Source organism: Scomber japonicus, chromosome 3, assembly GCF_027409825.1.
Source record: "Scomber japonicus isolate fScoJap1 chromosome 3, fScoJap1.pri, whole genome shotgun sequence".
NCBI lineage: Eukaryota > Metazoa > Chordata > Actinopteri > Scombriformes > Scombridae > Scomber > Scomber japonicus.
The window spans coordinates 13,872,084-13,890,401 of NC_070580.1; the positions used below are offsets into that span (position 1 = coordinate 13,872,084).

The window sequence follows — 18,318 nt, forward strand, 5'->3', positions numbered from 1 at the left end:
TAAAATGACAGCCCTAATGTTTGATAGAAAAACAAGGTACGAGAGTAAAAGCAGCAAGTCACATTTCCATCACAAAGACACAGATGCTCATCTGATGCAACAATTTCATTTTTGATCCTTAAGATCAGGAAAATAAACCTCGAGTTCGGTCAAGTACTTCAACTTCAGGCAAACCCAAGAGAATTTTGTCTTCTGTGTACCGCAAAATGTACAATTTACATGTCGAAAATAAAAAGACAAAAAACTAAACAAAACCAAAAAAAAAACAACAAAAAACCTGACAAACATTTTTGTTTGTTCAGCATGAAAAAGTATACAATTTACAAATGAAAACATCAACAAAAACATTGTACAGACCACAGTTTGGTTTTCGGCAAGCAGAAAGAAAAAAAAAAAAACTATGAAAACATTATTTCTCACCACAAAGTCAAAAACCGTGACTTCAAGACTTAAAAAAAAAAAAAAAAAAAAAAAGGAGAAACAAAGAAATCCTCTTAAGAGAGCAATAATTAAAAAAGCTTAAGCCACACATGGCAATAGGCTAGTTCTGAAACAAGAGCTGCAGGCTAAGGGGAGGATTACTCAGCCTCATGGAGCTAATGAACAGAGGTGTCTCACCTCTGTATCTTTATATATTCCTCCCTCACAGATAAAAAGCTAAAACCCCCTGTCTCAAATAGATAGGTTAGAGGTGGAGAGAAGCGCTTGGTGTATTTTTGTCGGCCCTCTATCTGGGTATTAATATTGAGAAAATTGAAAAAGAAAATGTGGCTTTGGGCTAAAAACAGCTTTTCCCACTTTGTTTCATGACTAAGGGGCTCGACTAAGCTCTACCTGACCTCATTGTGGCTCCTGTGAAGACGTAAACAAAGTCTGCCAGCACCAAGACTTTGGCTTTGCTCTTGCAGGACTGCATTTAAATTAATGACCCTTCAAGGGATGGATAACACAAACCCAATACCCATGGAATCGTAATAGTTAGATATGGTGGTTTCGTCTTATCGGGGCTAACAGGAATATTTCAGGTAGTGCAATGTAGGTACTTCATTGTTCAGTCACTATAACATGATCCACTGAACTGCCATTTCTTGACCTTTGAAGAGAGGAACCAGCTGTGGCGTTGGACACTAATGTGGCCACGATAAAGCAACAATCCTGTGGGTATATATTTGTTTTTTTTTTTAAACCAAAAGATTGCACTGATTGAATAAGAAAAAAATAGCAACTTCATGTCATCGTTGTGACACCATGAACTGTCCTGAACTCCAGAAGAAAAAAAAAACAAACAACAACTCTGCACATCGTCTCGCTTTTCCGCCATTTTCAACAAGGATCTTCTGGTGGGTCGTCACTCGAACATTTCTTTTCAGTCACTAGGCATGTTCATATTTAAAAATCATACGGTAGCACATTCCATCTAACAAAATGTCTTTGCACTAAACAACATTCAAAGAAAACATGGCACAGTACGACTTTTTTGTTTCTTTTTCGTTGTTTTTTTTTGTCTACGTTGTTTTTTTTTTGTACTTGAAATATCAAATCATGTTTTATTGTTGTATTTTTATTGTGTTTGTTGGTTAAAATGAAAAGGAAAAATAACCGAAATGTTTTTTCCCTAATCTTTCTTTAAAAACGTAGCTGTATTTATATATAATATCTATATAGTCTTCCTTTGTAACGTTTCTGTAAATTGTGCAAATTCAGCAGTAATACAAGTGGCGAGAGATCAGAGAGTGGGCAGTTGATTACATTTATACAAAAGAAAGAAGGAAAAAAATAAAACCCCAACATCCATTAAAAGCGTGACGCCCGTTGGAGTCACATGAACTAGAGAGCCTCTCTCCATTGGCTCATCACAGATTGGTCCATCCTGCTAATGACGCCATATATGGAGTTCTTTTCCAGGTTTCCATCGTTTTTTTTCCTGACCACCGCTTCATCACGACAAAACTCCGGAAATCAAAATCAAGCAAACCACAAACACCAACAAACATCCACAATAATCAAATGCTGTCATGTTGACATGTTCTCCATGTATGCATGTGTGAAAATGTCTGGTGTCCCAGTCTCTCACACAGACACTAGCCCACACGCCATATAGGGCTGCAGACAAACACACACATACACATGTAAGCGTACACAGGCCCGCCCATCTCTGCCGAACCCCCCCATTTTGCAGTATACTGCTTCAGTCCTTTTGCAGTTTGTCTGTCGTATTGTTTAGGGGTTGGAGTTTTGTTTGTAGTCTTGGTGAGAGGAGCGAGGGAGAGAGACAGATGGCAAGGAGGAGTGAAGAGAAGAAGGAGACGAAAGGTGTTGGATGGTCCTCAGCTGGCCAGGGCCATTGTGTCGATGACCTGCTCCAGCTTGCTCCTCAGTCTCTGTCTCCTCGCCTGCTCGTCCCGCTCCAAAGCCGACAAGATCTGGAGAGAGAAAGGGGGAAGAGGTCAGTGGATGAGACTAAAATATCACCTATGTAAGCATGACACAGACGCATGTAGACACAAAGAACTACGCTAGGATGCAAATTAAGGTTAAATGATGAACTGCTAGTTAGTCAAATGTATCTAGATTTTATTAGAAAAGCTTGAGATCTCACCTCATCCTTGTACTTGACGATGTAGGAGTAGATCTCATGTAGGGCTGACATGCTGTTGAACTGGTTGGCGTGCAGGCGTGACTGCTCCGCCAGGTAGGCACTCATGTCCTGGTCACTGATGGCCGGCATCCTGGAGATATCGGAGTAGTACCTGCACACACACAACAAGGGTTGACATCTTGCACAATTTTTCGAAAACAGTTGTAGGACAAAACAAATTCCACATATATCGACGTACCTCTCTACCCAGTTCTTGTAGTTGGGGATGTCTTTAGCGTAGAGCAGTTTGTTTGAAGGCGAATCCTTCCCTAGTTTATGCTCTGATGTTGAACAGGAGTCCATGAAGGTCTGGGCCACCACAGACAAGCAGGCGTCTGTAATGCTGTTCTTGTGGATGTCAAAGACAAACTGAGGGTTCTTGATCACGTTCACCCAGAACCGCAGTGGAAGACTAGAAGGGGGAAACAAAAGATGTAGAGGAGGAGCTGCAGTCAGACTTGACAAGCTATTAGGATGCAGTGAATGAATGAAGCTGCATATACAGCTCTGTGAGTGATAAAATACTCCGGGCAAGGGAGATAGAGAGAATAAGGACACTGTACATTCTGCTGCTCTGTCAATGTTTAAGTGCTGCATAGTCGCTGGCTTACAGTCTTTTTCATTCACATTTAACTAAGCAATGATGCCTTTTCACACACAGAGTCTACAATCACTTACCAGTTGCTCTTCCAAGTGTGCCTCACATCAGAGTCTGATATGGAGTGTTTGTCGGCCTGCTCGTCCAAAAAGTCAAACATGTACTTGATGGCAAGCGGCAGGGCGCTGCCCCGGTGTGCTGTGCTGAAGATGGTCTCGAACAGGTCATCGACAAACTTCTGGAGCGTACCCTGAGTGGTGCAGATAAGACTGGCTTAGTTAGTTTGAAAAAAAAAAACAAGAAAAAATCTCTTTGTGTGTCCATACAGAAGATCTATCGTGATTTAATACCTTTATTTTCATTTTTTTTTCATTCCTCAAACATGCTGAACCACAAGGGATATGTGAGGAGGTCAAGGTTTATCCAGAAAGACTTTAAGGTAAAGAATTAAGCCTTCTACACCTTCCCGTCTCATTATATATATAAAAAAAAAAGCATCCTTGTTAATTACACTTAAATTAAACATTGAGCAGTTGAGTTACAAGACAATTAAACAGCTGCCTCTGCTTGCATGCTCCTCTTTGGTGGTGTTGGTCTGGCTGTAGGCGATGGCTGTCAGTGGCGGATGTTTGAGAATGACAGTGCTTTACTTTGAGTACTCTGACTTTCTGAGAGTTTGTGATGATGCTGAGCGCTCAGTCTTCTTTACAGTATTTAGGATGGGCTCCGATGAGAGTTCTGCCTGAGGCTGTTCTGCAATGTTTTTTATCACATCAAACAATTCTGAATCCTCACAAATTCCTCTGAAGTTGAAATGATTTGATATTTCCCACAAGTCTCCTGCACGTTATTTAGCATTTGTAAGCACCAGGCCACTTTTTTTTAACAAAACCTTATTTAAATCAGCCAGAAGTTAAATCTGCAGTTTTGTTTTCATTCACCCATCCACAAATCAGCTTCCTAAACACACAAAGCTGTGGGGGCTGTAATAAATAAGAACAAACTGCAGCGCTCTAAGTTCCCCCATTGTCTTCCTCTGGCTTGCATGTTAATCACTTCTCAATCGTGGGAGCATTGATGCCGCTAACTTTGCACTTTCTTACCTGAAGCTCCGACAAGGAAATCTAGAGCTAATGAGTGAAACATCAGGGGAGAGGAAGTATCAGGGTGAGCTGAATCACCAAGATCATTTGTATTTGCAAATGAGACCAAAAGCCTATCACTGTTGATAGGTTGTGCAGGCAGTTTGTGCGTGTTTGGGTGACTGTGTGCATGCCTGCATCCTTTCAGGAATAAATGAGTAAATTTGGGGGAAAAAGCAAGGATTCATGTGTACTTTGTACATTAAGTGAGGAAGACTGATGAAGATTTCATGGACCACCAATATGTAAATTAGGCCTTTGTACAGGCTTAAAAACATATGTAACTGAGAGTTGAATTAAACCAAGTGTTTTAAACTATTAACTGTCTTGTGTGCTTTCTTGAGTTGGTGCTGTGTAAAAAAATAAGTCCAAAACAAGATGCTGTGTAAGAAAATAAGTCATTCTTATTAATTGAATTCAAAAGTATGGACAATTTTCAGATACACCATTAGAGCTGAAACTTTTGCTTTGTTAGGAGATTCGTGTATTGGACCATCAAACAACCTAACCAACCCTCTAACTGATAAACAATTACAAGTGTCTAAAAGTTGCCCACATTGTACCAGTTTGAACAACTGCAGAATATAAAGTAATTCCAGGGTTGCAACTGCTGACTCACAAAACATTTTGTGAGTGGAGTTCAGGGAACAAATATACTTTGACTAAAGCTTGTCTCTTTAGGACATCATCACAAACAACAAGCCTGACTCCAGGTAACATTTCAGACCACCATCTGAAGACGCATGCTGCATAAAACCTGAACTTGGGTTTCACTGTGTGGTCTTGAGGGCACAGAGGAATTTGGTTAATAATGATTGCAGGGTAAAGTCCTGGGCCTATAAGCCCTGCGGCCACCAACAGAGGGCCAAGTAACACCAACCAAACAACTCAATAGTCAAAGGTCAACCTCCTAATTAAGACACTCACACTCATTCCTGTGCATATGTGTGTCTTTGTGCAAAAGGTTATGAAAAATGTTAATGAGCCTTGAGAGTACCACCAAACAAAGGTCAATAGGGACTGGTGGAAGTGAGCTACATGACAAGGATGTGATGGAGTGGGGATTTTTGACTAAAGGAGTGTAAATGTGTGTGTGTGTGTGTGTGTGTGTGTGTGTGTGTGTGTGTGTGTGTGTGCATGCACGTGCGGGCAATCTGAGGGTTAAGGTTAAAATTGGGTTTAGGCATTTAGTTGTGATGGTTAAAGTTAGGGTAAGGGGCCAGGGAATGCATTACCTATTGTATTATATCAATGAATGTCCTCACAAGGATATAAAGACAAACAAGTGTGTGTATTTGTGTGTGTGTGTGAATGTACAGTTTCTTGATACCTTGGTGGCGAGCAGTCTGGTCAGGTAGATCTCAGAGACCATCTTGCTCCCTCTGTCACCCTCCCTCTGGTCTGAGTGGTCGTGATTCTTGACCAAGTGCCACAGTTTGGTGCCACTCTCGAGGTCGGGGGTGATCATGGGAGTTCGGGAGCGCAAGCTGTCTGGACTGCTGGCTGTCCTCAGCATGCTCTCTGCAGGGAAGAGAAGGACAAAACACGGAGGAGAGGTGAGTGCCAAAAATAACAGTAGGAAAGAGTTGAAGATGAGCTTTGTGGTATTAGTTTAGTGTTATGGGATGAAAAGGTAAATAAGATAAGAGGAATTTTTCTTTGGCCCCTCTTCTAAGGAAGTTCAGGGATGAAGTTTATGTGCAGAACTTCTGCTCTGTATCTCTGTTTGAAGTTCTATACAAAGGTCTACTGGTACAGACAGTCAAGGTATCATTAGATACATACAATATGATTACATATATAAAGTAACTCTGTAGTTTATAAAATTATAATTCCTTTAGACTTAATCTCCATTTCAAGGGGAAATAATTTAAGCCTTGTAGGTAGAAAAAAACCCCACATGAATAAGAAATCTGAAGCAGCCGAGGAGAGAAAAATCTCTCTGAAGTTAAAAGCATTTTTGAAAGGTGACAGCTTCTTCTACTTGCATGTCACTCTTTCATTCCAGAATAAATTTGTCTGTCACTCTCCCTCTCGCTCTCTCCTACTCCCTTCCTCCCTTCCTTCCTCCCTCCCTCCCTTTGTTGGACAGTGATCCCCTATTTTGTGACATAGAGCATTACGCTTTCAGTTTGAATGCTTGTCACTTGCGTGACAAAGCAGGAAAGGATTGAGCAGTTCAAAATGTCAGGAGAGAATGTGGACCAGGAAGTTCAGAGCAAGTGTGATTGGGGTGTTAGTGTATATTTATGTGTATGTCACAGCGGCAGAGCTCAGTAGCAGAGTGTGACTTAGAAAACAGAAGAGAGACAGAGATGAAAAAAGTATCCACTTCGCACCTGGCATTAACATGTGCTCCATGGACATTTATTTGGCATAAAAATACCTCTGAGACATATTGACACACCAAAATACAGTCAAGTCATTTCATTTAAAACTTAAATGTACTCTCAAATATATTTGGACTAGCATGGGAGAAAACACCTGCTGGGTCATTTGTTGGAGGTTAAAGTATTACCCAAAATGCAACAAGCTCTGGCACACTCAGTTATCCACTTTAACCAGCAGTCGAGCCAATCTGCTGTCTTTTAAGCCTTTGTTGCACAAAAGCAGGATTGCATGTAACAACATAAACAGGCACTGTGCAAAAATGAAAATGTGTAATTCCATTTTAACATTACAGTAGTTATAATGGCTTTAGTGTTTATGGTCCATAAACTACAACTGCTGTTAAGCTGGTCTTGAACTGAATTGCAGATCAACTCAACAGGTTGAGCTGGTGCCAGACACAGAATTAGTACAGAGACACAGACAGACACAAATCTAAGTGCAAAACTACTTCAATTTAAAACATACAAGTCAGAATCTCAAAGCAGTATGGGTATTTTAGAGGCAGCATGTTGGAAATACATTTGCACATATTGTGAAATGGGTGCACACTTACATACACACATACATATACACACACACACACACCTTCTCTCGTACCGTATCGGCTGAGGGACTTTGTGAATGTGGAGGAGTTGGAGATGTTGTAGGCTGAGTTCTGTTTAGGCACCAGGGCAATCACTGAGCCATCTGTCACCTGAAAAAAAAAAGATTTTCAAGATTAGTTATCACTGCACAAAATGTCCAGCAGCAAGATTATAGCCTAACCACACAAAACAAAAATGAAATGTCTTTACTACCTTAGTTAAAGTATTTTATTCTTTATTTTATTTTGTGGCAAAATGCAACATAAACAGATATGACAAAGGTGACATTGTTTCAACGGGCTGAATTTGAGCCAAAACAGTGGCAGCTATTTTACCAACTACTGTTTGTTGAATGAATTGGCCAGCAATAAGAACACTCATCCAAATCAATGAGATGTCGTTCTTTCAACAACACACAAAGTCTCATGGGATTTATGTTGAGCTTAGGCAGCAGGGTACCTGGTAGTGAGCCAGTGTGTTGAGTCTCTTCCAGTCGTTGTCGATCTTTGTGGTGACGTCTTCGTCCTGAAGGATGATGCGAGCCATCCTACCCTGCCTCCATTCTGTCACACACACACACACACGAACACAGAGCAGATACAGGTAAGGTTGTGTACACAGAAAATTATGAGAGAAAAAGAGCCAAGTGCGAGTCTGTGAATCTACACAATATGCCTTCAGTTAATCTACTATCTACTTTTTATCTACTTTACAGATATGCATTATTTTAACACTGGTATTTGAACCCATACTTAAAATTTCAATATAGTTGAGTGAGTACAATTTCCACTTAGATATGACAATTCTGGTGTTTTCCTCTCTTTCACAGCCACACTTACTGCCCACTTCTGAGGCACACTAATCAATTTGCACAGACAACTTCCTCCTCCAAACTACATGCCAAGTTAATGCGATTTAGTTAAGGATGCAGCCAGCAAAGTTCATTGCCTGAATTAAATTTAGACTGGGCTCAATGCATAATTTTAGAGGCTTTTGGCTCCTCACTTGAGTTTTTTTCTTTTTTTTGCAGAATCACCTCTCCTTTCTGAAGGGCCCCCTCCTGCTTCAGAGAGCGCTTGAAATAATTCACTCTTTACCCCCTGTAGCAGTGCACCTGTGCTCTGTGTATGTATTTTTGTGTGTACAAGTGTGTGTGTGTGTGTGTGTGTGTGGAGTAGTTTTCCTTTTCCTTACCCAGGTCCATATCTGAGGCCTTTGGTCTCTGAGAGTATGGTGTGCCCTTGTACACAGCATCCAGGAGCTTCTCTTTCACCTGTGTCACTGTGTCACAGTTCAGGCTCTTCACTGTCACCTCGGGAGCATTCTCGTTCTCCGGGTTCACACAGTGCAGCGTCTACAGAAGCAGTGGTCAGAGGGCAAAGGGCACGGGTCAGACTTACACCAGACAGTCAGCACAGGGTGGGAGTGTTTACTATTGACGTGAGGAGGCATGACCCTGCAAGGATCTTTGACCTGCAAACCAACGCCTCACACAGCAGTTTAGAATCAATATTCAACAGTGGAACAGAGCACATGTAGATTTTTATTACTATTGTATGTGCTATTCATCTGCATCAAAGCTCCTAGTGGTTTCAGAATTGGTTTCTCAATGAGCACTGATTGAACAATTTGGACTTGCTTTCTGAGAACACTGGCCACATTAAATCTGTGTTAATATACTCTATGTGTGCATCTGTTTTACATTTTCATCCAGCACCAAATATGTGGTCAAACTGTCTGTGTCCACTAATACATGTGTGTACTGACCAAAGTCTTGTAGTCTATCTGCTGTCTGATGAGTTTGTCCTCGCTGAGGGAGTAGCGGGCCTCTCCTGTGATTGCGTCTATTGGTCCCTTTTCCATTTGCTGCTTCATGGCACAGTACAGCATGAACAGAGGCTCCCCAGCACACTCCTGGAAACAGGAAAGGAAAGATGTGGAGGTAGGGAGAGAGGGAGACAGGTTGAAGTAAAAGACAAACAGGGGACAGATGAAGAGAGAAGGAAAGGGAGAGAAAGATAGATTGTTAAAAATGAACACTACAAACGCAACTGTGCAAAAAACTAAACAAAAACAAAAAACTCGACAGCAAAAAGTGCATAGCTTTGCTGAGCAACCCTCCAATTATATTTCCAATCTTCTGTGAGCCAACCACAGGCAGACTAGTAAAGTACAAGGCCATGGCCTGTGTTGGCTAATGGCATCCTGACAACTGACAGAACACAACACACATACACTTTTTCTCTCACACACTCAAGCTTCTCCCCAGTGTCTCTTTGGGAGAAACACCCTTTGTAAATCTGTGTTTGTGTGTGTATGTGTGTGTGTGTGAGTGAAGAGGTGAGTGGGCAAGAAGGAGAGAAATCAGAGAAAGTGTGAGTGTGAGTGAGTGGCAATTGATGGAGGAGTTAATAGAAGGTTAACGACTGAGGGGTGAAAAACGCTTGGAGAAGCACTTTGGCGTGTGAGACGTGTCAACCAGGCAACGAGCACTGGGAAGTTGGGCCCCTGTCTCTCTTTCCATCTCTCTTTTTCACTCACTCGTTCTGCTGGGCTGCCAACTAAGCACTGCTGCTTGTACAGCTGCTGGTTTCCTCTCGCCTTTAAAGGATAATTCCAGTTTATTTTTGTAGGTCAGAAGAAACGTGAGCAGATTAACTAATTTGTTTAACTGGTTTCAAGTAAATATCCTGATGAACCAAACTTATTTTAAGGAGAAAACAAACCGGTAAACAGTAACATTATTACACAAACTATCCACAGGAAACATCCATCAACAGTGGTTTAACTCTGGCTCACCATGCTTACACACTGCCTGTGCAATGAGGCATTATCACTGACATTTTGAGTGTGCTAGCTTTTCGGTTTAACCTCCAACTAAGTGGCTTAGATCATTGGTTCCCAATGTGTGGGTCAGGACACCCTAATTGGTCACTGGAGAAAGCTGAGGGGTTCCCTGAGGGGGGAAATAAGAGAAAAACATATTTCTACTAAAGACAAACGAAACGAAACAAAAACAAAACCCTAGCTGTTCCCAAACAAACTAACTCAAGGTCTTACTTTTTTTCAACTTTTCTTTAAATCTTTGTATTTTTGGTCATTTCACACTTTCAGACCTCTAAAGATTATTCAAATAAACAGTCTGAAGAGGAAACACCTTTTTTGGTTGAGATTCAACCCATGAAAAAGGACACAGAGAAGGTTTAGCCTCTTAAAAGGTCACAAGTCAAAAAGGTTGGGATCCTTGATAATCTGGCTATACTGTTAGCTTATTAACTTGTTGAGGTGACATCACTGTGCTCTCACATCTCAGCAATCACTTTGGTGAGTACAATGTCATAACTGAAGGTCAAATCTATGAAAATGATAACGGACCTCAATCATCCTCTAAAGACAGCACATTGTTTGGATCATATTAATGTATTTCTAAATGTCAATGGTCTCATAATGGTACTCGAATTACCAATATGTTATTTCTGAAGCAATTCACAAACAACATATTGTCAGATGTGTACTGCGAAGTCCTGCCCTCCACCTCTCAGTTGGGTCTGTTCCTGCATCACAACACATGTCAGTCATCTTGGTGAGCTGTCAGATGAACTCTGTGGGATAATCTAGCACTGCCTGCTTCCTACGGAGAAAACACAGCACACCAGCTGACGTCCTCTCTGTCTCGCAGCATACAAACCAGCTCTGAGCTGCATCTCAGCCATGCTTCATGTTTACGTTATAAATTTTGACCTCAGTCTGCACGCAGAGACTTGTAATATTGAACATATCAGATGTATTTACATTATAACTTGATAATTAGCATAATGCATTTTGAAAGAGTCTTGACATTTCTATTCTAATAATATATCAACTCTAAAGCTCCTTTCACTGACATACAGGAGTTCAGGACAGGTACAAAAACAGTGTAACCATATGACTCCCCCACAAGCTAGTGCAAAGGAGGACAAGTGAACCTTTAGAATAGGGTAATGGATAAAAGGCTTTTTTTCTCTTACTCTTGTTCCCTTTATTAAGTAAAAGTTCCATCTCTTTCCAACAACTACTTGACCTTTACCCATCTCTATTCACACCTGGCTGAACCTTGAAATTGTTCCAGGCCTTTCTTTTATGCAACTCCTAAAAACTCAGGAGAAAGAGAGGCACTGAATTGCAGAGGTTAGATAAAAGCTAGGCTGGTAACCTTGCTGCCAGCTGCAGCAAGTCTTTGCTTCAGTGCTCATTTCACCCAAACCCCCCTTCCCTCCCTTCCTTCCTTTTCATTTTAAAACCTCTTTCACATCCCCAAAAATTCTTCTCTATATAACCACTTGTTTTTTTTCTGCTTTTAGTCCTTTTCTCTCACTTAATTCCTCCGTCTTTGCATGTCTCCTTCCACTTTGGTTAAAGTAAAGTTAATTCTGTAGATAGACAGCTGTTTTAAAACAAGGCTGGGATAACACAACTATCCCCAGCAGCTCCTCTGGTAACCCACTCCCTTGTCTCTGAACCCAACTCTGCCTGTCCACTCTCGCATATGGAGCCAAAACACACATACAAGCAAACACACAACTAATACATTCTCTCTCACACTCACACTCACACACACACACACACACACACACACACAGATGCTAGCTGGGACCCCTGGGGGCTTGGCTGCTTCGCTGTCCACCAGAATGCCTGTCCTGGTGGTGATTTAAGGCCCTGCTGCTAACTGATTAGCTGCAGCAATGTTTGAATGTAGAGAATGTATGTGTGTGGAAATAAGAATTTAGCAGGATAAGCTTCAATAATTTTCTCTGATTCCATATCAGAGGGAGAGGAATCCAGAGAGAGAAAATCAGACAGACAAAGAAATGTGGGAATGCATTTTTGTAAGATCTCTGGCTTCCTCTTTTCCTAAGCCACCAAAGCTCTTTAGGGTGATACAAACACACTTTCATGCATACAGGTAAATGCACACACACACACACTTTCCTTGCTCTGAAAGAATACAAGCGAGGGACGCAAAGAAAGGACAGGTTAGTGCGACAGGCTATGGTAATCACAACAACATGACCAGCTGTGTCTGAACAGTGCTTCAGACTCTGCAGATTCCTCAATTCAGAGAAAGGACAATTTACCACATGAAAGGCAGAGGTAAGGGATAGGTAGCCTGCTGCCTCTGCCTTATCTAGTGCTGCAGCTGTGTGTGTGCGCGCCCGTGTGTTTGTGTTAGAATGGCATTTTTTTCTATTCTCAAACACCAGCGGTATTAGTATTACTTCAAAAGTTATGTGTGTCTGCGTGTGTGTGTGAGTGAGTGAGTGACTGACAATTTTACCTTGAGGAACTTGTAAAGCAGGAAGGTGAACCAGTTGGTGAGCATCTTCTCAGCGACCGACTCCGTCCTGTGAAAGAGATGAAAGGGCGAGGGGGGGGGGGGGGGGGGGGGCGGTGAGGTAGTGAGGGTGAGAGGGAAATAATAGAAAAAGAAAGTGACAGTGAAAGGACAGAGAGGAAGGAATTGAAGAGGAAGAGGGAGAACACACACACACAAAAAAAGAGTTATTTTTTGACACCTCAATAAACCTCTGCACAAGACACTGGGAGATTTTGTGAGTCATTCCAAAACAAGTCCCACCCACCCACACCGGCGAGAACAGCGCATTATCAGGTGGCTTGTGCCCCCCCCCCCCCTCCCCCAAACCTCACACCCAAACAAATCAACTTGGCAAAACAAACCCCTCCAATTCTTTCATTGTTCCACACCCCTCCCTCACATTTCTCCCCTCTACGCAAACCCACTCGTCTTCATTAAAAAATACAGCAATTAGTATAATTCGGTAACTTCTCTCGTTAATCACAAACCTAGCATGTAATGAGGGGAATCTCCGAACGTGCACGCTCTTGAGCAGACACACGTGAACAAACGGTGAGTGAAAACAGAACAATTAAAAGGCATTGTAATTAACGGACTTATTGCATCTAATTTGTTAAACAGCTGAAAGGGAGACCGGCACTAAGGGAATGTGGGGGAAGGCAGGTGGGCAAACAAAAAAACAACAATATTTCTCTCCCTCGATCATCGTCTTCAGTTTTTACCTCCTTCCTTTTCTGCAATCGCTCCCTTTCACTGCTGTTTAATTATCCATTCCTTGTTTTCTCTTAGATGAATGGGGGGATGCTTGAGAGCTATCTGGAGTCTTCTACGGGGTTACTGGGTTGTCTAACTGGGCCACATTCCTACACTTTCCAACTTCTGGTAAATATCAGTCTTTTTTTATCATTAGCATGGCACAGGGTGCACAAAGGTGAAGAAAAGAACATTTTATTGAGAAATGACAGCACTGAAAGATAGTTTCTTGTTAACTTTGCACAGAAAACTCTTCTCTTTTTTTCATGACAATTGAGGAATAGGAAGGGAATAAAGGAGAAGACAGGAAACTAGGCCAATGCACTAGTGGAACCAGTGAGGGCCTGTAGCAGGAACGAGACATGAACTCCTACGCTTCCGCAAGCCTCCCGTTTGACTGTGGAGCGTTGTTTGATGTATGTGGAACAGTTTCTTTTTCATGGCTGTCAGCAAAATATACCAGATGAAAGATGAGGCAACGGGGAAATGAAGGTTGGAGGACGAGGGAAGCGAATACACCTGGACAGAACACGCTTTTGGGCATGTCAAGACTTGATAGTGGGCGATTTGTAACATCATCTCATTCAGGGGATACAACATCTCAGCACCTATCGTTCCAAAGTTCTTCATCATGTGCTACAGGGAGAAAGGGGGTCGATGCAACTTTTCCTTGCCACACACGGCCAGTCTGAGCCTATAATGTACAAATCAAACAAAATGCACCCAATGTGAAGAGCATCATTTCGCCATAGGGGATGAAAACCCACTTGGGAGAAGACTATTAAGGGTTTTCCTGTGCCTGTGTATACGTCTTTAAAAAAAAATCTCAAGTCTATCTATTGCAGTAAAAAAAAAAAAAAGAGACTGTAACAGGGTGAACCATGTGTAATAATTGCAGAGCTTATTAACGCCAGTTCCCGAGGCTAGTGTAGTTAGCAGGGACAGCATGTTGTGACCGTACGCCCCAAGAGGGGATTGGAAAAGGCTTCACACAGGCACACTGGCTGAGAGTCATTTATTTGATTAGATTTTTAATTAAATATCTCTCCGAGGAGAAGTAGGAGACGAAAAAAACATAACTTTTTTATCATTTAATGTCTAATTCCAATTTATTTGGAGACAGGCCATTTCTCTAATTGTGTCTTTCCTTAAATACGTGTATCTTTTCCTGCCCGGCTGTCTGCACCAGCTAATTTTTCCCTTTCTTTTCCCCCCCTCTGCCTATCTACTCTCTCACCATATTGCACCTTTCTACCTTGCTACAGCCTTTCTATTCTTCTCTCCCGTTCACTCCCTCCATCAATTTGCCTCCAGCCTAAGTCTCCCTCCAGACATTTTGCCCTCTCTCTCTGTCAATCACCATTTCCCTCCCTCCCTATGCTTCATCCACCTTTCTCTCACTGCCTCTGCCTCTTTCACCTCACATTCTTCTCTTCTCTCTCTATGCTTCACACCCTCCCCTTGCAAATCCTCCTCCTCTCCCCCTTTACACCCCCCCCCCCTATATCTTGTACCTTTCCCCCACTCTACCTATGTGTGTTTGAGAGAGGAAAGAGTGGTCTGTCTGACTGCAGCTCCGTTGGGAGTGTGTGTGTGTGCTCAGGGGTGTAATCCTCTCTGACAGCGACAGGGTTGAGAGATATAGAGGAGGTAACGTCATATATACCTCTAAAAGCTACAGTCACTGTCCCCCTTCCTGCTCCGTAACTTCAGCTGCACGATGGAAAACTAATCGCTCACTCTCTAACACTCTTGCAGAGCACCATCCTTCATTTTCTTCATAATCAGTCTAACTATCTGCTTGATTTTCTTGCGTTTGCATGTGTATAGGAAACATTTACAACTGACAAAACTTTTGTTTTTATTTTTTGACTTTCAGTTAAGTTCCTCTTCTCGAGGACGTCCTAACCCAGTCAGGAATATAAAAAAACGGACACACACATAAAAAGGGACATAACCTCACACTTGAACCCCCAGTGGGGAAACTATCTGTGCACATGTGACATGTTTTCAGCCCCTCTTTTCATACCTTCTGAGTAAGAGCTTCGGGTGGTTCTTGCTCTCCAGGTTTTTGTCGATGAGGTCAGACAGAAGCTGTTTGAGTACACCGGTGGCATACTCCATCTCCCCCTGCAGCGCCGTCATGATGAGGGAGGCCACGTTGCCACGGTCTCGCATTGAGAACGACCGCTGTGCCTCAAGGGTGCGGATGAAGGTTAGCAGGAAGTGCTTCTTGGTCAGTAGTTGGCCGAACAACGTCAGGGCCTTCTCCACGTTAGCGGGGACCTGGAGGAGAGGGTATGGAAGTGATGATGTGAGAGGAGTGTGAGAGGAGAGAGAGAGAGAGAGAGAGAGAGAGGGAGAGAGGGAGAGAGAGAAAGAGAGAAAGAGAGACAGTGTTCGATGAATGAAGAAAACCAGCCGAGTAGGTAAGGTAGTGTAAAGGAAGCAGGAAATTAGTTGGATGTAAAGAAGAGAGATGGGACAGAAAAGGTAGAATCATAATGCAAGAAAGGGGTGGAAAGAAAGAGGTTAAAGGAAGTTGAAAAGAATCGGTTGTGATTCACAGTTGAGAAATGGATTAATGAGTATGTGCAAGAATAGGGAATATCAGATGAAGGGTACAAAAGGGCAAAAGAGCCTCACAAGCACTCTTACAATATGTTTATAAAAATCTGCAATACGGATTCTGTTCCAGCTTTCAGATGCATCCATAAAACGAGGTTTTCAAATCTCTGCCTTTCTATTCTCTCTCTTGTCCTCATTCAGTCTTACCTCTTACCTTTTATTCTCTCCACAGTTGTCCCAATGCTATCTCATTTTTCCCAGGTCTCTCTCCCTCTCTCTTTACCTCCCTTCATCCCTTACCGCACCGCACCACCCCCCCCCCCACGTCCTTTCCACTGATTCTTTTCCTCTCTCAAAGCAACGGGCAGGGCTCCCCCTCTGAGGGAGAGAAACGAAGGTTTGAAGTGAGAATGTGAGCTTCATGCTGTAATAAGAAATTGATCTGCCTGCTAGCGCACTACTGTGGCCTGTGATTGCCTGGGCCATACAAATGAAAATCCAATGTCGCGCTACACTATCCCTATGGAATACAGTTGATAGCATGAGCAGATACCAAATGTCTCAAAGCGCTGTCCCTGCGCCCGTCACCTTACATGCATGTCAGCCAAGCGCAAGTGTGCATTTCCATGTGATGTATGTGTGAGACTCTAATGTATACAGAGAAATGATGGAGGTATGTGTGCATGCTGCGCTACAGTGTCCACAAAGCCGAGGTTCATGTGAGTGATAGAGTGTTCCCTCTTGAGAAATGAGCAGTATTGGAGGGGAGGAGTGTTTTATTGAACGTGTGAACATTGCTTTTTCAGGAGCCTCATACAGGCTTGGTCCTGTAGAGGCAATCTATCACTTGTACCAAGTCTTAGTGGAGCTCAGACATTGTTCACTCCCCAAAAAAAGAACCTTCCCTTCACTATATTACATCAAACTGGAGCTTTCCCCACAAGTTCCTTCCACCAAGTTACTTTTTTTTTTCTTTTTACAAGTTTGGGCTAGAACCCTCTTCTGTCTCTAAGTCTTGACTCGGAAGCAGCCTACATAAAATAAGTCTGTAAAATGTATTATGTATTGTAACATACACTGTAGAAATTAGTTTGGAAAAGGAAAACTATCAATAATTCAGGAGAATTAGAAGATTCTCTGACTTCTGCTTAGCTTTGTCTTACAAACACTCTTCCCTCTCCATGTTTTTCCAGGCCTTACAATCCTAGCAAATACAAGAGGATTATGATTATTTTCTTCTTCTTACCATCATTTACCAAATTCCTTTCTTCAAATCTTATTTCTAATTACATATCTAACACACAATATTCATTCATTCATTCAGTGTATGTGTGTGTGGAGCGATCTCTACTGACCCGTACCTCCATCTCCTTGAGCACAGGATGGTCCTCAATCCCAGGAAAGAGGACCCTCATGGCATAGGTACGGTAGTCCAGGAAGGGGATTCCTGCTCCATCCAGCTCCTGAGTGAGTTCATGGATGTCTGTCTGCAGCTCTGCAAAGGCTGCAAAGAGAGAAATGCAGAAAATGGTTGTATATATATCATAATGGTTATGAATATGATACTTAATGTTAGAATCTTATTTTCTTGGTTTTGCTAACAATACAGTAAGTATTGTTTCTATACTGTACATGGTATCATCTCTTCATGTGGAGTGGAGGAATTTTCTAGGGAATATTACATCTCCAGATTGGTATTTAGAGGTTAGAGGTTCAAATACAATTGTATGATATCAACTGGCAAAGAAGCATGTATTTAGATATAACGTTTGCAATTATTACTTTAAAAGGTGGTTATTACTGCCTTCAAATCCTTCAATTTTGAAGTTGTGTTGGAGACCCATTTGGAAATTAAGTCTTCAAACATAGCATTTAAAGGATACACAAAATAGAAGAACGCACTGAAAAGCTATGGCTGCTGTGCTGAATAATCACCTGCAGAAAGACTACCTCAACTCTGGAGCCAGACTTTTTCTTGACTTTGACCATTTAACGGCTGTGTTAACAAGGAGAAAGGCAACACAGGTGAAAGTGAGGCGAAGATGGAGGCGTGTGGAGGAGTAGCGGTGAAGAGAAGCATTATGCGATTGCTCTGTGCTGAGAGCGGGAGGGGAACGATGGAGAGAGGACAGAGGAAAGTGTTCTGGTTCTCAGTGGCTGGAGGGGAGTTCAGGATGGCAATTGCACACAGGAACATGAGCCTTTGAGTACACACACATTACACGCTGCCAACTCGCATGCTTGTACGCCTTCACACACACACACACACGCACTTTTCCTGTCTTGCCCCA

The 18,318-nt window shown here is 42.2% G+C and overlaps 1 protein-coding gene across 4 annotated transcripts in view; it reads right to left on the bottom strand.

The window, feature by feature from the left end:
* Positions 1 to 1,607: 1,607 nt before the first annotated feature.
* LOC128356277 (plexin-A1-like) overlaps positions 1,608 to 18,318 on the bottom strand; it is a 156,136-nt gene continuing 139,425 nt past the window's right edge. Inside the window, exons 20-31 of one of the 4 annotated variants that reach the window (XM_053316767.1) lie at positions 17,383 to 17,531; positions 15,489 to 15,745; positions 12,668 to 12,734; positions 9,121 to 9,267; positions 8,548 to 8,707; positions 7,813 to 7,916; positions 7,367 to 7,463; positions 5,709 to 5,899; positions 3,317 to 3,486; positions 2,838 to 3,050; positions 2,600 to 2,750; positions 1,608 to 2,423 (exon numbers count right to left, since the gene is read on the bottom strand). In XM_053316767.1, the coding sequence (XP_053172742.1) occupies positions 2,328 to 2,423; positions 2,600 to 2,750; positions 2,838 to 3,050; positions 3,317 to 3,486; positions 5,709 to 5,899; positions 7,367 to 7,463; positions 7,813 to 7,916; positions 8,548 to 8,707; positions 9,121 to 9,267; positions 12,668 to 12,734; positions 15,489 to 15,745; positions 17,383 to 17,531 (1,802 nt within the window). In that variant the 3' untranslated portion in view covers positions 1,608 to 2,327. Of the gene's footprint in view, positions 2,424 to 2,599; positions 2,751 to 2,837; positions 3,051 to 3,316; positions 3,487 to 5,708; positions 5,900 to 7,344; positions 7,464 to 7,812; positions 7,917 to 8,547; positions 8,708 to 9,120; positions 9,268 to 12,667; positions 12,735 to 15,488; positions 15,746 to 17,382; positions 17,532 to 18,318 lie in introns of all 4 variants that reach the window. The other 3 variants (XM_053316768.1, XM_053316769.1, XM_053316770.1) reach the window with 3 other exon arrangements.